This window comes from Lissotriton vulgaris, chromosome 6 (genome assembly GCF_964263255.1).
Source record: "Lissotriton vulgaris chromosome 6, aLisVul1.2, whole genome shotgun sequence".
NCBI lineage: Eukaryota > Metazoa > Chordata > Amphibia > Caudata > Salamandridae > Lissotriton > Lissotriton vulgaris.
In genome coordinates, this window is record NC_141694.1 from 170,867,532 (window position 1) to 170,881,295 (window position 13,764).

At 44.7% G+C, this 13,764-nt stretch overlaps 1 protein-coding gene across 1 annotated transcript in view; it reads left to right on the plus strand.

Annotated features, from left to right (window-relative positions):
* The window catches only part of LOC147706965 (cysteine-rich venom protein-like), a 183,847-nt gene that overhangs the window by 33,217 nt on the left and 136,866 nt on the right, over positions 1 to 13,764 (plus strand). The window contains exons 2-3 of the mRNA XM_086925604.1: positions 1,523 to 1,648; positions 9,944 to 10,034. Coding sequence (XP_086781730.1) covers positions 1,523 to 1,648; positions 9,944 to 10,034 — 217 coding nt within the window. The remainder of the gene's footprint in view (positions 1 to 1,522; positions 1,649 to 9,943; positions 10,035 to 13,764) is intronic.

Genomic DNA, 13,764 nt, shown 5'->3' on the forward strand with positions numbered 1-13,764 from the left:
GGAGCTTTTCATTTGCATGCCTTCAACATTTAAAGATGGCTGTCACGTGCCTAACCTATGCACATGATTAGCAACTGTTTGACAAAACGCCTATTGGATCACAAGGACTAATAATTAGGGCTGATGTATCTAATCAGTGACTTTTTCTCCATATTTCTAGCACAACCAATAAAGGATGGCAAATGTAGGCAACTTCAGAGTTATTAGATGGTTCTCAGGAAGACTTACATTAAGAAAATGGATATATTTGCATAGGTGTCAAATTTGGTAGAATAATGAATTAAGCACATATAGACACAGTTTATACAAGTCTTACACATTTTTAATGCTAGTTTTGAAAGGCATGCATTGAAACGTGTGCATAATAACAAAATGTGGAAAATGAATACCTATTTTTAAGGTGACAGTACAAAATGTGAAACTATTGTTTAATCGACATGGATGTCACAGAATATGATCGGGCTTGCAAGTATGTTATGCGGGGGATGATTATATGAAGAGTAGAAGTAAAGTTGTAAAATATTAAGTTGTTCAACGTGGATTTAAAGTGACCTCTAGAGAAGTAGTTAAAGAAATACAGACAAGAACAAAAGTTAGGGATATGATTGATGGATTTAAAGTGACACTATTGAAAGAGATGTTTTCATAGATTGGCATTATAATGTGTTTTACCTTTGAGGATAATTGACAACATGATATCAATGACAACTTTACATTACAACTCCAGTTCAACTATCAAATATTTAATTTATTCTTTCGGGATTCACAGAATGAACTTACTACTTTCGGTATTCACAGAATAGATTAAAGACTACTAACTTTATGTCCACACTCGGGCCGGAAATTCCGGCCCAGAGGTCGAGCTTTTGGCACTGAGGCAGAGCTTCCGTCTTGGCGGCGGAGCTAACGACACGGAGGCGGAGCTTCTGGCCCAGAGATGGAGCTTGCCGCTTGGTGGCGGAGCTTCCGGCCCAGAGGTGGAGATTTCAGCCATGGCTAAATACCCACTACCGAGCTGGAAGCTCTGCCTCCAAGCCGCAAGCTCCTCCTCTGGGTCAAAAGCTCCGCCTCTGGGTTGTAAGCTCCGCCCCCAAGCTGGAAGCTCTGCCTCCGGGCCGGAATTCCTCGCCCGAGTGCGGACGTAAAGTTAGTAGTCTTAAATCTATTCTGTGAATACCGAAAGTAGTAAGTTCATTCTGTGAATCCCGAAAGTAGTAAGTTCACTTTGTGAATCCCGAAAGTAGTAAGTGCATTCTGTGAATACCAAATAGTAGTAAGTTTAGGATTTAGTCTTAAGTTCATTGTATGAATCCGGCCCTAAGTGTTTTATGTGGGTTTTCCTATTTGATTTTAATTGTTTGACACTTTGAATTCTGATGCACTCATCTGTGATTTCTAGTAACTATTTTCATACTTCTTGAAAGAGAAAATGTAGTCTGGTGCATATAGTAAAATACATTCATAACATTGAAGAACACATATTATAACATAAGTGTAACACTTTTCTGTTAATTTATTTTAGGCCTATGAAATAAAAAACTGTTCCACAATCAGAACAAATCAACCAGTGAACCAGCAAGAAATTGTTACAGCTCACAATTACTTCAGGAAACTGACTGTTCCTCCTGCAGCCAACATGCTAAAAATGGTAAGCTGATCATTTGGTGTTGAATAGTTGTATACTATGGTTCAATTAGTCAGTTTTAATCTTGGAGATTCACTATGAACAATTACTGTTTATAACAAAAATTGCAGTTTTTTTTAATTGAAAAGTATTTTCACATAAACTTGGAAGTGATAACACTCAACCGTGTGTAAATTTGTTTAAAGTAATCTTAACCAAGTTGACAGTGTTTATATCTGAATGACACACAATTTAAATATAAAAAGCAGGGCTAAAATTGTGACTGTACAGGAGCCATTAATTTCTAGTTCCCCAATGATTTCTTCGCTGTGTCTCCAAGTTGCTGACAAAAGATCTTTGAACCAACAAAGGGCAGATTTATCAGGATGGATGTTGCAGCTCCATCAGTTTTCCAGTAAAGCATCGGCTTGCTGCCCCTCTAGTGGCTAAACTTACTGTTAATTCAGACATAAAAGAACCAGGAATCACATACAGAAAGTTCCTTATTTGAGTGCATCTGGGTAATAAGAGCCATATTGGAAGATGTTTTTAAGTCGGGTTAAGTAAAAAATGTCTGTGGCGATGTCTTGTGCCCCTCGCCTTAGACTCCAAGGACTACATCTTCCTTGGCATCCCAAATTTCCACATCGACCACCCAAATGACAAAAACACTGCACACATCCTCGACATTATGAGCAGCCCTGGGTTGACCCAGATCGCTCACGACCCTACTCACACCACAGGACAGACGCTGGACCCAATTTTCACCTTCAGCAACTGCATCAAATTCAGACATGTCACAGAACTCACATGGACCGATCACTCCATCGTCCACTTCAGGATCTCCAGCCCCCCACTGCAACCCCCAAGATGACTAACACCTCCCCCCGGAGGTGGAGTGAAATCTCAGAGTGAACACCTCTAACTCTGCTATTGCCATCAAATTTAAACAGGGAGTGAAACAGTGGCCGCTCCTCCGCTATGGCAGAGGAGCATTGCGCCACTGCTTTTAAGCAATGCCAGGTAGAAACATAAATTAATATTAACTTAGAGTTATTATTGTTTTATGCTGCGTGTCCTGCTGCTTTGTGGGTGGGTGGGCGGGGCTGATCCATTGTCAGAGCAGGGAAGGAGTGGTTTGACCAATCTTTATTGTGCAATGACTGTTTGATCGGCCCTTTTGGACCGCCCAAACCAGTCATGCATACTTTCCCAGTTCTCCAAACAGGCTGCATTACAGCCTGCATGGAGAACATGTCCACCCCTCCTTCTCCTGGCTGAGCGCTGGGTCAGGGCACTCACACCAATCACAGCAATGCATTGCAGCATGGTTATTGGCTTAAGGGAGGGAGCCTTGCTGCCTGCTTCCTCTGCCTGGAGTCGGAGGCAGGAGAAGGATCAGAGACGCGGGACCCGGACTCAAGGTAAGTTTATTCTCTATATACTCCCCGCACGACCCCCACTCAACACCTTTCCCGTGACCCCACACTGCCCAACACCTGCATGCCATGCCGGCCGCCACTGGAGTGAAAAGTTTAAATGCCTGGGTCACCAATTAAGCAGACCGCATCAACCCCAACAAGAGCGACACCCAGAAAAAATCCTTCAAAAAGGCCAGCTGGTACACTGAAGAGTTCAGAAAAGAGAAACAAGACAGCAAACAGTTGGAGAGGAGATGGTGCATCTACAAGGACACCTCCAACAGGGAAGCCTTCAAGACCTCCCTCAACCTCTACCACCACCTGATGTCGTCAACAAAGAATACAGCCTTTGCTGCATGAATGGAAACTGGTGCCAGCATCACCAAGGAGCTTTCTAACAGCGTTAAGGTATTCCTCAACCCAGCAGCCGGAGAAAACAACATCATAATCTCACAGTAGCTGTGTGATAACCTCATCCGCTTCTTCCACAACAAGATACCAACCATATATAGAAACTTTGCTTCCCAACACACACCCAGTGACATACTCGACAAATACACCACCACCGTAACTGACACGAACCACACACTGACCTCCTGGCACATCATCTCTACCCATGACACCACCTCCACCATAAAAACCATCCACACAGGACCTCCTACAGATCCCTGCCTCACCACATCCTCAACCTCATAAACCAAAGGATCGACCAGGAACTCACCACCCTACTCAACGCCTCTATCACCACACAACACTTCCTGATGTCTGGAAAAAAGCCAAAGTCCAACTACTACCTAAAAAACCCTCAGCTGACCCCAGAACATTCAAAAACTACCTGCCAATCTCCCATTCCCAGTGAAGGACCTAGAGCAGAACAACTCTCTTGACACCTCCCAATCCGGCTTCTGGAGCAATCACAGCACCAAAACTGCTCTGATCACATCCACTGACGACATCCGAACCCTCCTCGACTGAGGAGAAACAGCATATTTGATCCTCCTTAACCTCTTCGTAGCCTTCAACACTATATCCCACCACAAACACTTAACGAAAGACTTCACCACGTTGGTATCCAAGGGCACACACTTGGATGGATCATCTCTTTCCTCACCAGAAGAACCATGAATATCCACCTTTCACCTCTGAACCCAATAAGATCACCCATGGCGTCCACCAGACCTCATCCTTAAGCCCCATGTCTTCAACGGATATATGATGTTACAACGCGGACTGTAACAACGCATACCGTTACAACGCATCTTTTACAACGCGAATACTGTTACAACTCATGTATTTACCACGCATTTTTTTACAACGCAGGTACCTTTACAACGCATACCATTACAACGTAAGTATTGGTAAGTATATATTAATATTAATATTATAATCGTAAATTAATTTTCAAAAATATAATTTAATGTAATTTAATTTAATTTAATTTCAATTAATTAATTTAATTTAAAATTAATTTTACTTTATTTTTACCCTGTACCCCTGTACCCCAGAAACTCAAAACTGACCCTCAACCCCAAAAATAAATTAAAGTAATTTATTTTAATTTAATTTCAATTAATTAATTTAATTTAAAATTAATTTTTAATTTATTTTTACCCTGTACCCCAAAAACTAAAAACTGACCCTGAACCCTAAAAATACCCCTTTACCCAAAAACTAAAAACTGACCCTGAACCCTAAAAATACCCCTTTACCCAAAAACTGAAAACTGACCCTGAACCCTAAAAATACCCCTTTACCCAAAAACTAAAAACTGACCCTGAACCCTAAAAATACCCCTTTACGATAAAAACTAAAAACTGACCCTGAACCCTAAAAATACCCCTTTACCCAAAAACTAAAAACTGACCCTGAACCCTAAAAATACCCCTTTACCCAAAAAATAAAAACTGACCCTGAACCCTAAAAATACCCCTTTACCCTAAAAGGCAAAACTGACCCTGAACCCTAAAAATACCCCTTACCCAAAAACTGAAAACTGACCCTGAACCCTAAAAATACCCCTTTACCCAAAAACTGAAAACTGACCCTGAACCCTAAAAATACCCCTTTACCCTAAAACGCAAAACTGACCCTGAACCCTAAAAATACCCCTTTACCCAAAAACTGAAAACTGACCCTGAACCCTAAAAATACCCCTTTACCCTAAAACCCCAAACTGACCCTAAACCCTAAAAATACCCCTTTACCCCAAACATATAACATTTAAAATATAATTATATACTTACCAATACTTACGTTGTAATGGTATGCGTTGTAAAGGTACCTGCGTTGTAAAAAAATGCGTTGTAAAAACATGAGTTGTAACAGTATCTGTGTTGTAATAGATGCGTTGTAACAGTAGTGCGTTGTAAAAAATGCGTTGTAACAGGTGTATACCGTCTTCAACGCATATATGACCCTGTTGGCCAACATAGTCATATCCCACGGACTCACCATAATTTCCTACACAGACAACACCCAACTCATCTTCTCACTCAATGATGACCCCACCACCACCAGAACCAACTTCCACAGACGCATGACAAATGTTGCCAACCAGATGAAGGACAACTGCCTGCAGCTGAACCCAGACAATACAGAAGTATTGATCTTTGGCAACAGTAGCAACATATGGAATGACTCCTGGTGGCCTAGGACCTGCACCCGCTCCCTCCAACCACGGCTGAAACCTCAGAAACATCATTGACAAAAAGCTCAGCATGAAATTACAGATCAAAACCATCTCCGCTGCCTACTTCCACACTCTGCGCATGCTACATAAGATTTTTCAAGTGGCTACTCCGAAAAACAAGACGCACTGTGACACAGGCCCTCATCACCAGCCAACTGGACTACAGCAATGCCTTCTACATGGGAATAAGTGCACACCTCCTACAGAGACTTCAGACCACACAGTACTCCGCAGCGAGACTCATCCTTTACCTTCCCCAATGAACACTCATCACAGCCCACCTTAGGCAATTCCACTGGCTCCCCATATAGAAGAGATGACAATTCAAGCTGCTGACCCACGCATAAAATGCTCCACACCAATGACCTGCATACATTAACCACCGCCTGAAATTCCTCCAACTGTCAAGAAGACTACGCTCCGGCTCCCTTTTACTTGCCCATACTCCTCGCATCTACTGAAGCAGAAGTGGAGTACGCTCCTTCTCCCAAAGTGCAGCAAAGCCCAGAAACAGCCTCCCCACGCACCTCCGGACCATTACCTCATTTCCGGAATCCCAAATGGCTCTCAAGACCTGGCTGTTCGCATAAGCTTTCGGGACCTGCAAGTGCCTGGATACCCTATTGGGTGATTACTAAGGGGGGGCGTAGTTCGCGAAGTAGCGCTACGCGAAGCTAGGCGAAGTGCACTTCGCACTACGCGAACTTCACGTAGCACTACGCGAGCTGCGTAGTAGCATGTTCGCACTGTGCAAGATGCGTTTTCAATGATTGCACAGTGCAGACAAGCATCCGGCACTGTGCAATCATTGAAAATGGCATCTTGCAAAGTGTGAGCTGTAGTTTTCTGCTGCTCGAGTAGATTTTTACTCGAGCAGCAGCTTTCTCAGCGCAAACTGGTCATTTCTCATTGCGAGCGGTCGTGAGCTTGTTCAACCACTCGCAATGAGAAACCTGACCTCCCCGCGTTGAGAATCTAGCCGGGATGTCATTTTGCTTGCTCGCGGTCACAAACATAACGTTGAGGACCGCGAACAAGGAAAAAATTACCTCTGCACTACGCTACGCTGCACTATGCGTGTTCACACTGTGCTACGTGCAGCTCACATAGTGCGAAGTTGCGCAAACTACGCGAGCGTAGCGTAGTGCTTCGCCCAGGGTTAGTGATTAGCTGCCCTTTAGGAATCCTGATTGATTTATAGAAGGGAATTCTAAGTCAAATTTTTTGTAAATCGGGTCTTAGGGCTCCTCTTGATGCTATCCTTCCATTTAAAGCGTATTTTTGGTAAAATCTGTTTTTTTTATGTTCACACACATCAAATTCATTTTCAGGAATATTGAATAAAAAAAGTAAAGTAAAATTGTATTTCATCTACGTTTAAATATTTAGTAACCCAAGACAAAAAACATTAGAAAGGGTGATGGGCATTGGACAAAATACAGTGCATGGCAACACCAAAGAGAATTGTATTACTGTATAAGTATCAGTCCGATTATGAAACACCATTCTTTGTCCAACATAGGAGATGAGTAGGTGACTGTCCACTACAATTCCAAAACGGACAGCAAGAGTACCAATGACTCTTGCTCCCCCTTGGTACATGGCATTAAATAACAAGAACTGCCCTCTGAGGGTTCTGGTACTTATGAATATACTAGCAGCCCGTCCCGACCTTGTCCGGGAGCAACAGGCTTCCCCGACCCCCGCCCACCCGACATTGTCCAGAAGCCCAAGTCCCAGCCCGGCCCATCCCCCACCTGCCCCGACCCCCGCCTGCCCGCCCCCCGCCTGCCCCGACATGGGTCCCCTTACCTCAGCCACCGCTCTTCCCGCCTGTCCGCTGCTGATATACTGCTTTAAATATGTCTGTTCTTCTTTGCAGAGGTGTACAGCTGACCAATCCGTTCTACAGAGTGTATATTGGCTGGGAAAGCTTACATCATAGCTAATATTTTTGGTCTAGAGGTGTGTTAATGATTGCTGTTTCACCATTAAAATACGGGATCATTCTCTTTTCTCCTGCAGCCCGGGCCCCCGCCCAGCCCGTCCCCCGCCTGCCCCGACATGGGTCCCCTTACCTCAGCCGCCGCTCCTCCCGCCTGTCCGCTGCTCGCACCGCCGATGGCCTGTCCGCTGCTCCTCACATCACTGCTCCTCCCTCGCGCCATGTCCGCCGCTCTCTTACCTCAGCCGCCGCTCCTCCAGCCTGTCCGCTGCTCGCACCGCCGGTGGCCTGTCTGCTGCTCCTCATGTCCCAGCTCCTCCCCCGCGCCATGTCTGCCGCTGCTCGTCGCGCTCCTGGACGCCGCTCCTACCCGCGCTCCTGACGTGAGCACGCACGTCGCGGCCGGCGCTACTTCGGAGGGACTACTTTTTTTTTTACTGTACATTTTTTAAATAACGTTTTTTTTTTTAATTTATGTAGCCTATAACCATCTACACACCCTGACGATTTCAAAGGTATATCGGGTGTGTGGATTAGCTCTGTGGTTCCCGAGTTTACCCGCCTCATAGGCTGAAAGTTCTTCCTTTATTATAGTAGTATAGATAAAGCTTACATCGTAGCTAATCTTTTTTGCCTAGAGGTGTGTTAATGATTGCTGTTTGACCATAAAAACACTGGATCATTCTCTTTTCTCCTGCAGACCGGGCCCCCGCCCAGCCCGTCCACTGCCTGCCCCGACATGGGTCCCCTTACCTCAGCCGCCGCTCCTCCCGCCTGTCCGCTGCTCGCACTGCCCCTGGCCTGTCCGCAGCTCCTCACGTCACCGCTCCTCCCCCGCGCCATGTCCGCCGCTCCCTTACTACAGCCGCCGCTCCTCCAGCTTTTCCGCTGCTCGCACCGCCGCTGGCCTGTCCGCTGCTACTCACGTCACCGCTCCTCCCCCGCGCCATGTCCCCCGCTCCTCGTCGCGCTCCTGGACGCCGCTCCTCCCTGCGCTCCTGACGTGAGCACGCACGTCGCGGCCGGCGCTACTTCAGAGGGACTACTTTTTTTTTTACTGTACATTTTTTAAATAACGTTTTTTAAAAAAAATTATATAGCCTATAACCATCTACACACCCTGACGATTCCAACGGTGTATCGGGTGTGTGGATTGGCTCTGTGGATCCCGAGTTTACCCGCCTCAAAGGCTGAAAGTTCTTCCTTTATTATAGTAGTATAGATGAATTACATCCAACCAAAGACACTGTAGGATCAGGTATGGGGAAATGATCTTACTTTTTAGAGTCAATGCTAAGAAGACATTAACTCTGGTAATAAATATTACTAAGATCTCTGGAGTAAAAGGACAACAACACCTCACCCAACTACTTAGTCTTTGACCTCGCTCGTCATGTAAACTCAAATGAATTTAAATCAGCTGGTCTCCTTACGGATGCAAGATTATTTAGATCTTCTTTTGTTTGATCCGAACACTACAATGGCACAGCTAGTCTTACCTGCAGATTGAGTAGGTGTTTTAAATGCACCAACATTAAACCTCAGAGGCTGCAAAAGAGGTTTGCGGGAGATACTAAGGAAATATTGTCTCAAGGTGGACTAACCCTATTTTATTGTGTAACAAGGGTAAAACCAGGAAGGTTGACTTAAGGGGTTACATGAACATGCTGTAAGCACGTTCCTGGCATGTTTTTGCCTAATCTGAGGCCGTGGCTTCATTAGGACAATACTCCCTAATGCCTACCCACTGGATATCTGCCCAAGGGTCTGTGTGTGCATTACATGCATGTGCTTGTCAAGGGTGTGCACAGATAATTTTACCCACCATTATGGTACAGCTGATAGTCAATCAATCAATCAATCAGGAGTTTGTATAGCACGGCTACTCATCCGTGAGGGTCTTAGGATCCTACTGTCTTGGGATTCCTGAGTGTATTGGACCCTTGTGAGGGTTTTGCTTCCTACAGGAAGGGGCCTTACCCAGCCCTACTCCACAACACGCACACGAGGTGATACGATGTGAAAAGTGAATGGCGTACCTACTCTACATACATTATACAACATATTGTTTGAATTATACTCTAGCTTTTTCAATCTATGAAAAAATACACAGAATTGTACTTAATCCAGCATGCAATGGTGGGTGCTTTCTGTACTCCTCTGTAGTTATGTAAATTGACACAGTCCTGAAATTGTGTTATCAAGATCTTCAGGTATTTAATCCTGGTTACCAATAACGATTTACCCTTTAATTTATCATCAAGCAATGGGATGATGGTCTTGCAGCTCGTTCACAAGAATTTGCAGATACTTGTAACTGCAACCACAGCCTTCCATCATTTCGAGTAGCAAATGGTAAGTGTGTTTTATTACTATTTGTCTTCACAAATTGCACTTGCAATTGCAATTGCTTTTTTACCTTACTCTTAGTGGGGCTTATTTATGTGAGCCATCTGCTGCCATGGAGTCACGTTTTTGATGCTCTGGCAGCGTAAGCCTCTCAATCATATCTATGAGGTGACGTGAAAGCCACTTTGCTTGGCTTTGCATGGCCCCTATAGATATAGAGTAAGACAAAGCAGCGCAGGTCACTGCCTTGCCCTACTCTGCATCATAGAGCCGTTCCACCATATTTCAAAAATACAGTGCATTCCTGCCTTTTCACATTGTCTTAGGACAGCGCAGTAAGAAGACATGCAGCACTGCCCTACGCCAATTCCTCATAAATGAGGCCCATATTATTTAAAGGGCTTTGCAGGATAATGTTGCATCCCCCCTCTTGAGAGAGCTGTGAATATTATCTATTAAATACCCTTAGGTCCCTGCAAAAATCTAGGCGCAAATCTAGTTTTAAATGCAAACAGGATTGCACCCACTGAAAAACAATGTGATGATTTTGCACACCAGGCCTTGATTTACGGGCTTTTGGAGCAGGGCAGTACAGCATGTCACCTGGCTGTGCTGTGCTGCCCTGTGTCAAGAGGAAAAGGCAGGAATGCACTGTATCTATGCATTACAGTGCATTCCTGTCCTTTCAACTGCGTTGGTGCCAGTTTGGCCTCATAGCACCAACATAGGCACCCTTGCTCCATGGTGCAGGGTGTGTGCGTTGTAGCAGGATTGTATTTGTGCAGGAAGTGACACCTGCCTGCACAGAAACAATCCTGGGAAGCTTTTACTTCTTTCCATGTGTGCAGCCGAATGCAGCATACATAGAAAGAGTAAAAACAAGGAGAAATAGATATATTTCTCCTTGTTGCACCTACCCTGGGGAGGCATAAGGTTTAGGGCGCTTACCAAGGTGTACAGATTCTTGTCTAACTTGGGATGCATCAAAATCTATTGGTATTGGTTGGAAACACCCACCGCAACATCATTGGACTGCTCCAGAGTAAGGCAATGTATCAGTTTGTGCTGCCTTGCCTTACTCCATATTTATGAGGCCTTTCAAAGCCATGCCAACTGGTTTTGTGTGGCCTCATACATATGGTTGAAAGGTTTGTGCCACTATTGGTCACTAAAAGAGAGCTCATAAACATGTCCTCAGGTCTTTGCTAAGTAGAACATGTCAAATATCCAGTGCCCTTACAGCGTAAAAGACAAGTTTTTGGACCACAGAAGGGAAGGTCATTTGCAAGTCATACCCTCCTTTGTGAATTTTACCTTACTCAGGAAATATGCATGTGTTTACAAGGTGAGAAATCTGAACGCTTGATTGCACCCATATTGAAAACTGAGCCTTTAACTGCTGAGGTTGTTATACCAAGAATATGAAAAAAAACCACATAGCGTCAGACAGAATAGTTACATTGTCGCGTCCACAAAACACAATGTGCATTCCACACTTGTTAGCTCCGGGTGGGGGTAAATGCCCATACCCATGGGGCAAGAGATGTGGCAGGAGTGCCATTTAATAAGACACATCCTGAGGAAAATCGAAGTAGGTGCAACTCAGTGATAGACCTTTGATTATTTAATTCACCCACCACCGGTACGGTCCTGCACCTAGCATCTGAAGTGCACAGCTACTGTAGGAGTTAAATGACCAGGGGAAGGTCACAGGGCCTAGTCATAGAAAAGGCCATGTGACAAACTCATATTGCACAAAGCTGAGGTTGTGAGCATCAGGGGCTGGTTGATAGCAGAGGGTTGGGCAGAGGGCTTGGCCACATCCCTGACCCTACGACCAGCACGTGCTGTCCATGGCCAAAGTGAGTGGAGCAGGTTGGCCACTCTTTATAGGTTGGATGTAGGCTTGGCTGCAAGTCAGGCCTTGTGAACAACTAAAGGCCATGCACAGCCGAGGTTTGAAATGAAGTAATTTGTTAAATTTACTGAAAAAAACTGTGAAAAGCTCAGTTAAGGAGCTGACTCAAATGAGACAAATCACAGATATTTGCTAGTTACTGTTACCAATATAAACACCAAACACCATGACTTGCGGCGATAACCTTGCTAAAATACCAATATGCAAACAGTCCGGAAACACAGGGAAAAACAAGAAAGAGAAGATGGCAAGTGAAACTAGTAATGTCATCATGTGCAGGTTTGCAAGAAATGTGCATATGCCTAAAGATGCGAAATGCAAATTTGTCATTTTGCACTATATTTAAGCACAAAATTCATCTTTGCCTCCGTTTTTGGAACGAGGATGCATTTGAGTGATTGCACCTTAAACAACAGCTCCTCAGGTTCTGTTTTTTTTCTTTTAACTCTTTTTATTAAGAAGTTATCCAGCACATGGCTGTACATTGAACACATATAATACCATACGTTTTAAAAATTGCCATCTGTACACCCCATCACTTGTTGCGTACAGTATAAATCATATCAGACCGAGCTGTCTTGGCACAATACATTTGAAACCAAATATTTCCACTTCACAGTCCCCTTGACTCGTGGCTTCCCCCACTAATTCACAGGCCTCTATATTGTGCCCATTTCCCCCAGATTTTGTCCCATTTTTTCAGGCACCCCCTCCCTTGGAACACCACCTTCTCGGCGCTGCAGCACCAGTCCATATCTTCTTTCCATTTTGCGACACTTGGCAGCTGGACAGCCCCTTTCCCTTGCAGTATTTTGTTGGGCCAGAATGTCCGCTGTCATGAGCCATGTCTTCTCATGTTTTGGCTATTTCTCTTCCCCGACACACAGGTAATATGCCATTTGGCTTTGCTAGGCAACCCCGCCCCCATTGCTTCTGACATAATTCAAACTACTTTCTTCCAGAAGTGTTGTATCCTTGAACATGCCCACAGAGTATGGAAGAAGGTGCCTATCTCACCACAACCATGTGTACATTGGTCAGTGTTGCTACGTCCGTAGGAATTAATCTGGAAACATACGATCTGTGGAGCACGCGTAGCTGTATCAATCTGAACTGCACCCTAATCGCCTCCTCCCTCGGGCTCTGTATCACCTCTATCCAGTCATCATCATCTAATGTCCCTTGGTCTTTTGTACATGCCTCTCTATGTGTGGCTAAAGGGTCGGTAGAATTGTTAATTCTTTTTTATATACCAGTGAAGAACCTTTCTCGGGCATGTGGTCTATGAGTAATCTGTCTTCCAGTGGGGTATATTATGGTATTTGCTCCCTCTCTGGGACATGTCTCCCCAGGGAGTGTTTAAGCTGTATGTATCAGAGGAATTCTTTGTCGGAAATTTGATATTCCTCTTTCAGGTCTGCGAGGCTCATCATTTTATGCTCCCTCATCTGCATCAACCACCTAAGGGGCCTGTGGTCTGTCTGAAACCTGAAGTGAATCCCAAACAGTTATGGCCTCAACTTCTTCAGCGCCCAGACCACAGCAAATGCCTCATGCTCAATGGCACGCACCTCTGTTCCCGGGGAAGTAACCTCCTGCTTAGGAAGGCTACCCGTTGGTCTAGTCCTTCTTCGTTGATCTATGACAGAACAGTCCCTATACCATGCTCTGAGAAGTCTGTCTGGACAACGAATTCCTTGGAAAAGTGGGGTCCCTGAAGCACGGGTGCGGTGCACAATGCAGTATTCAGGGCGTCACAAGATTTCTGACAGGTGTCAGTCCAGTTAACTTTCTTTAGCTGCTACTTATAAGTCAGCT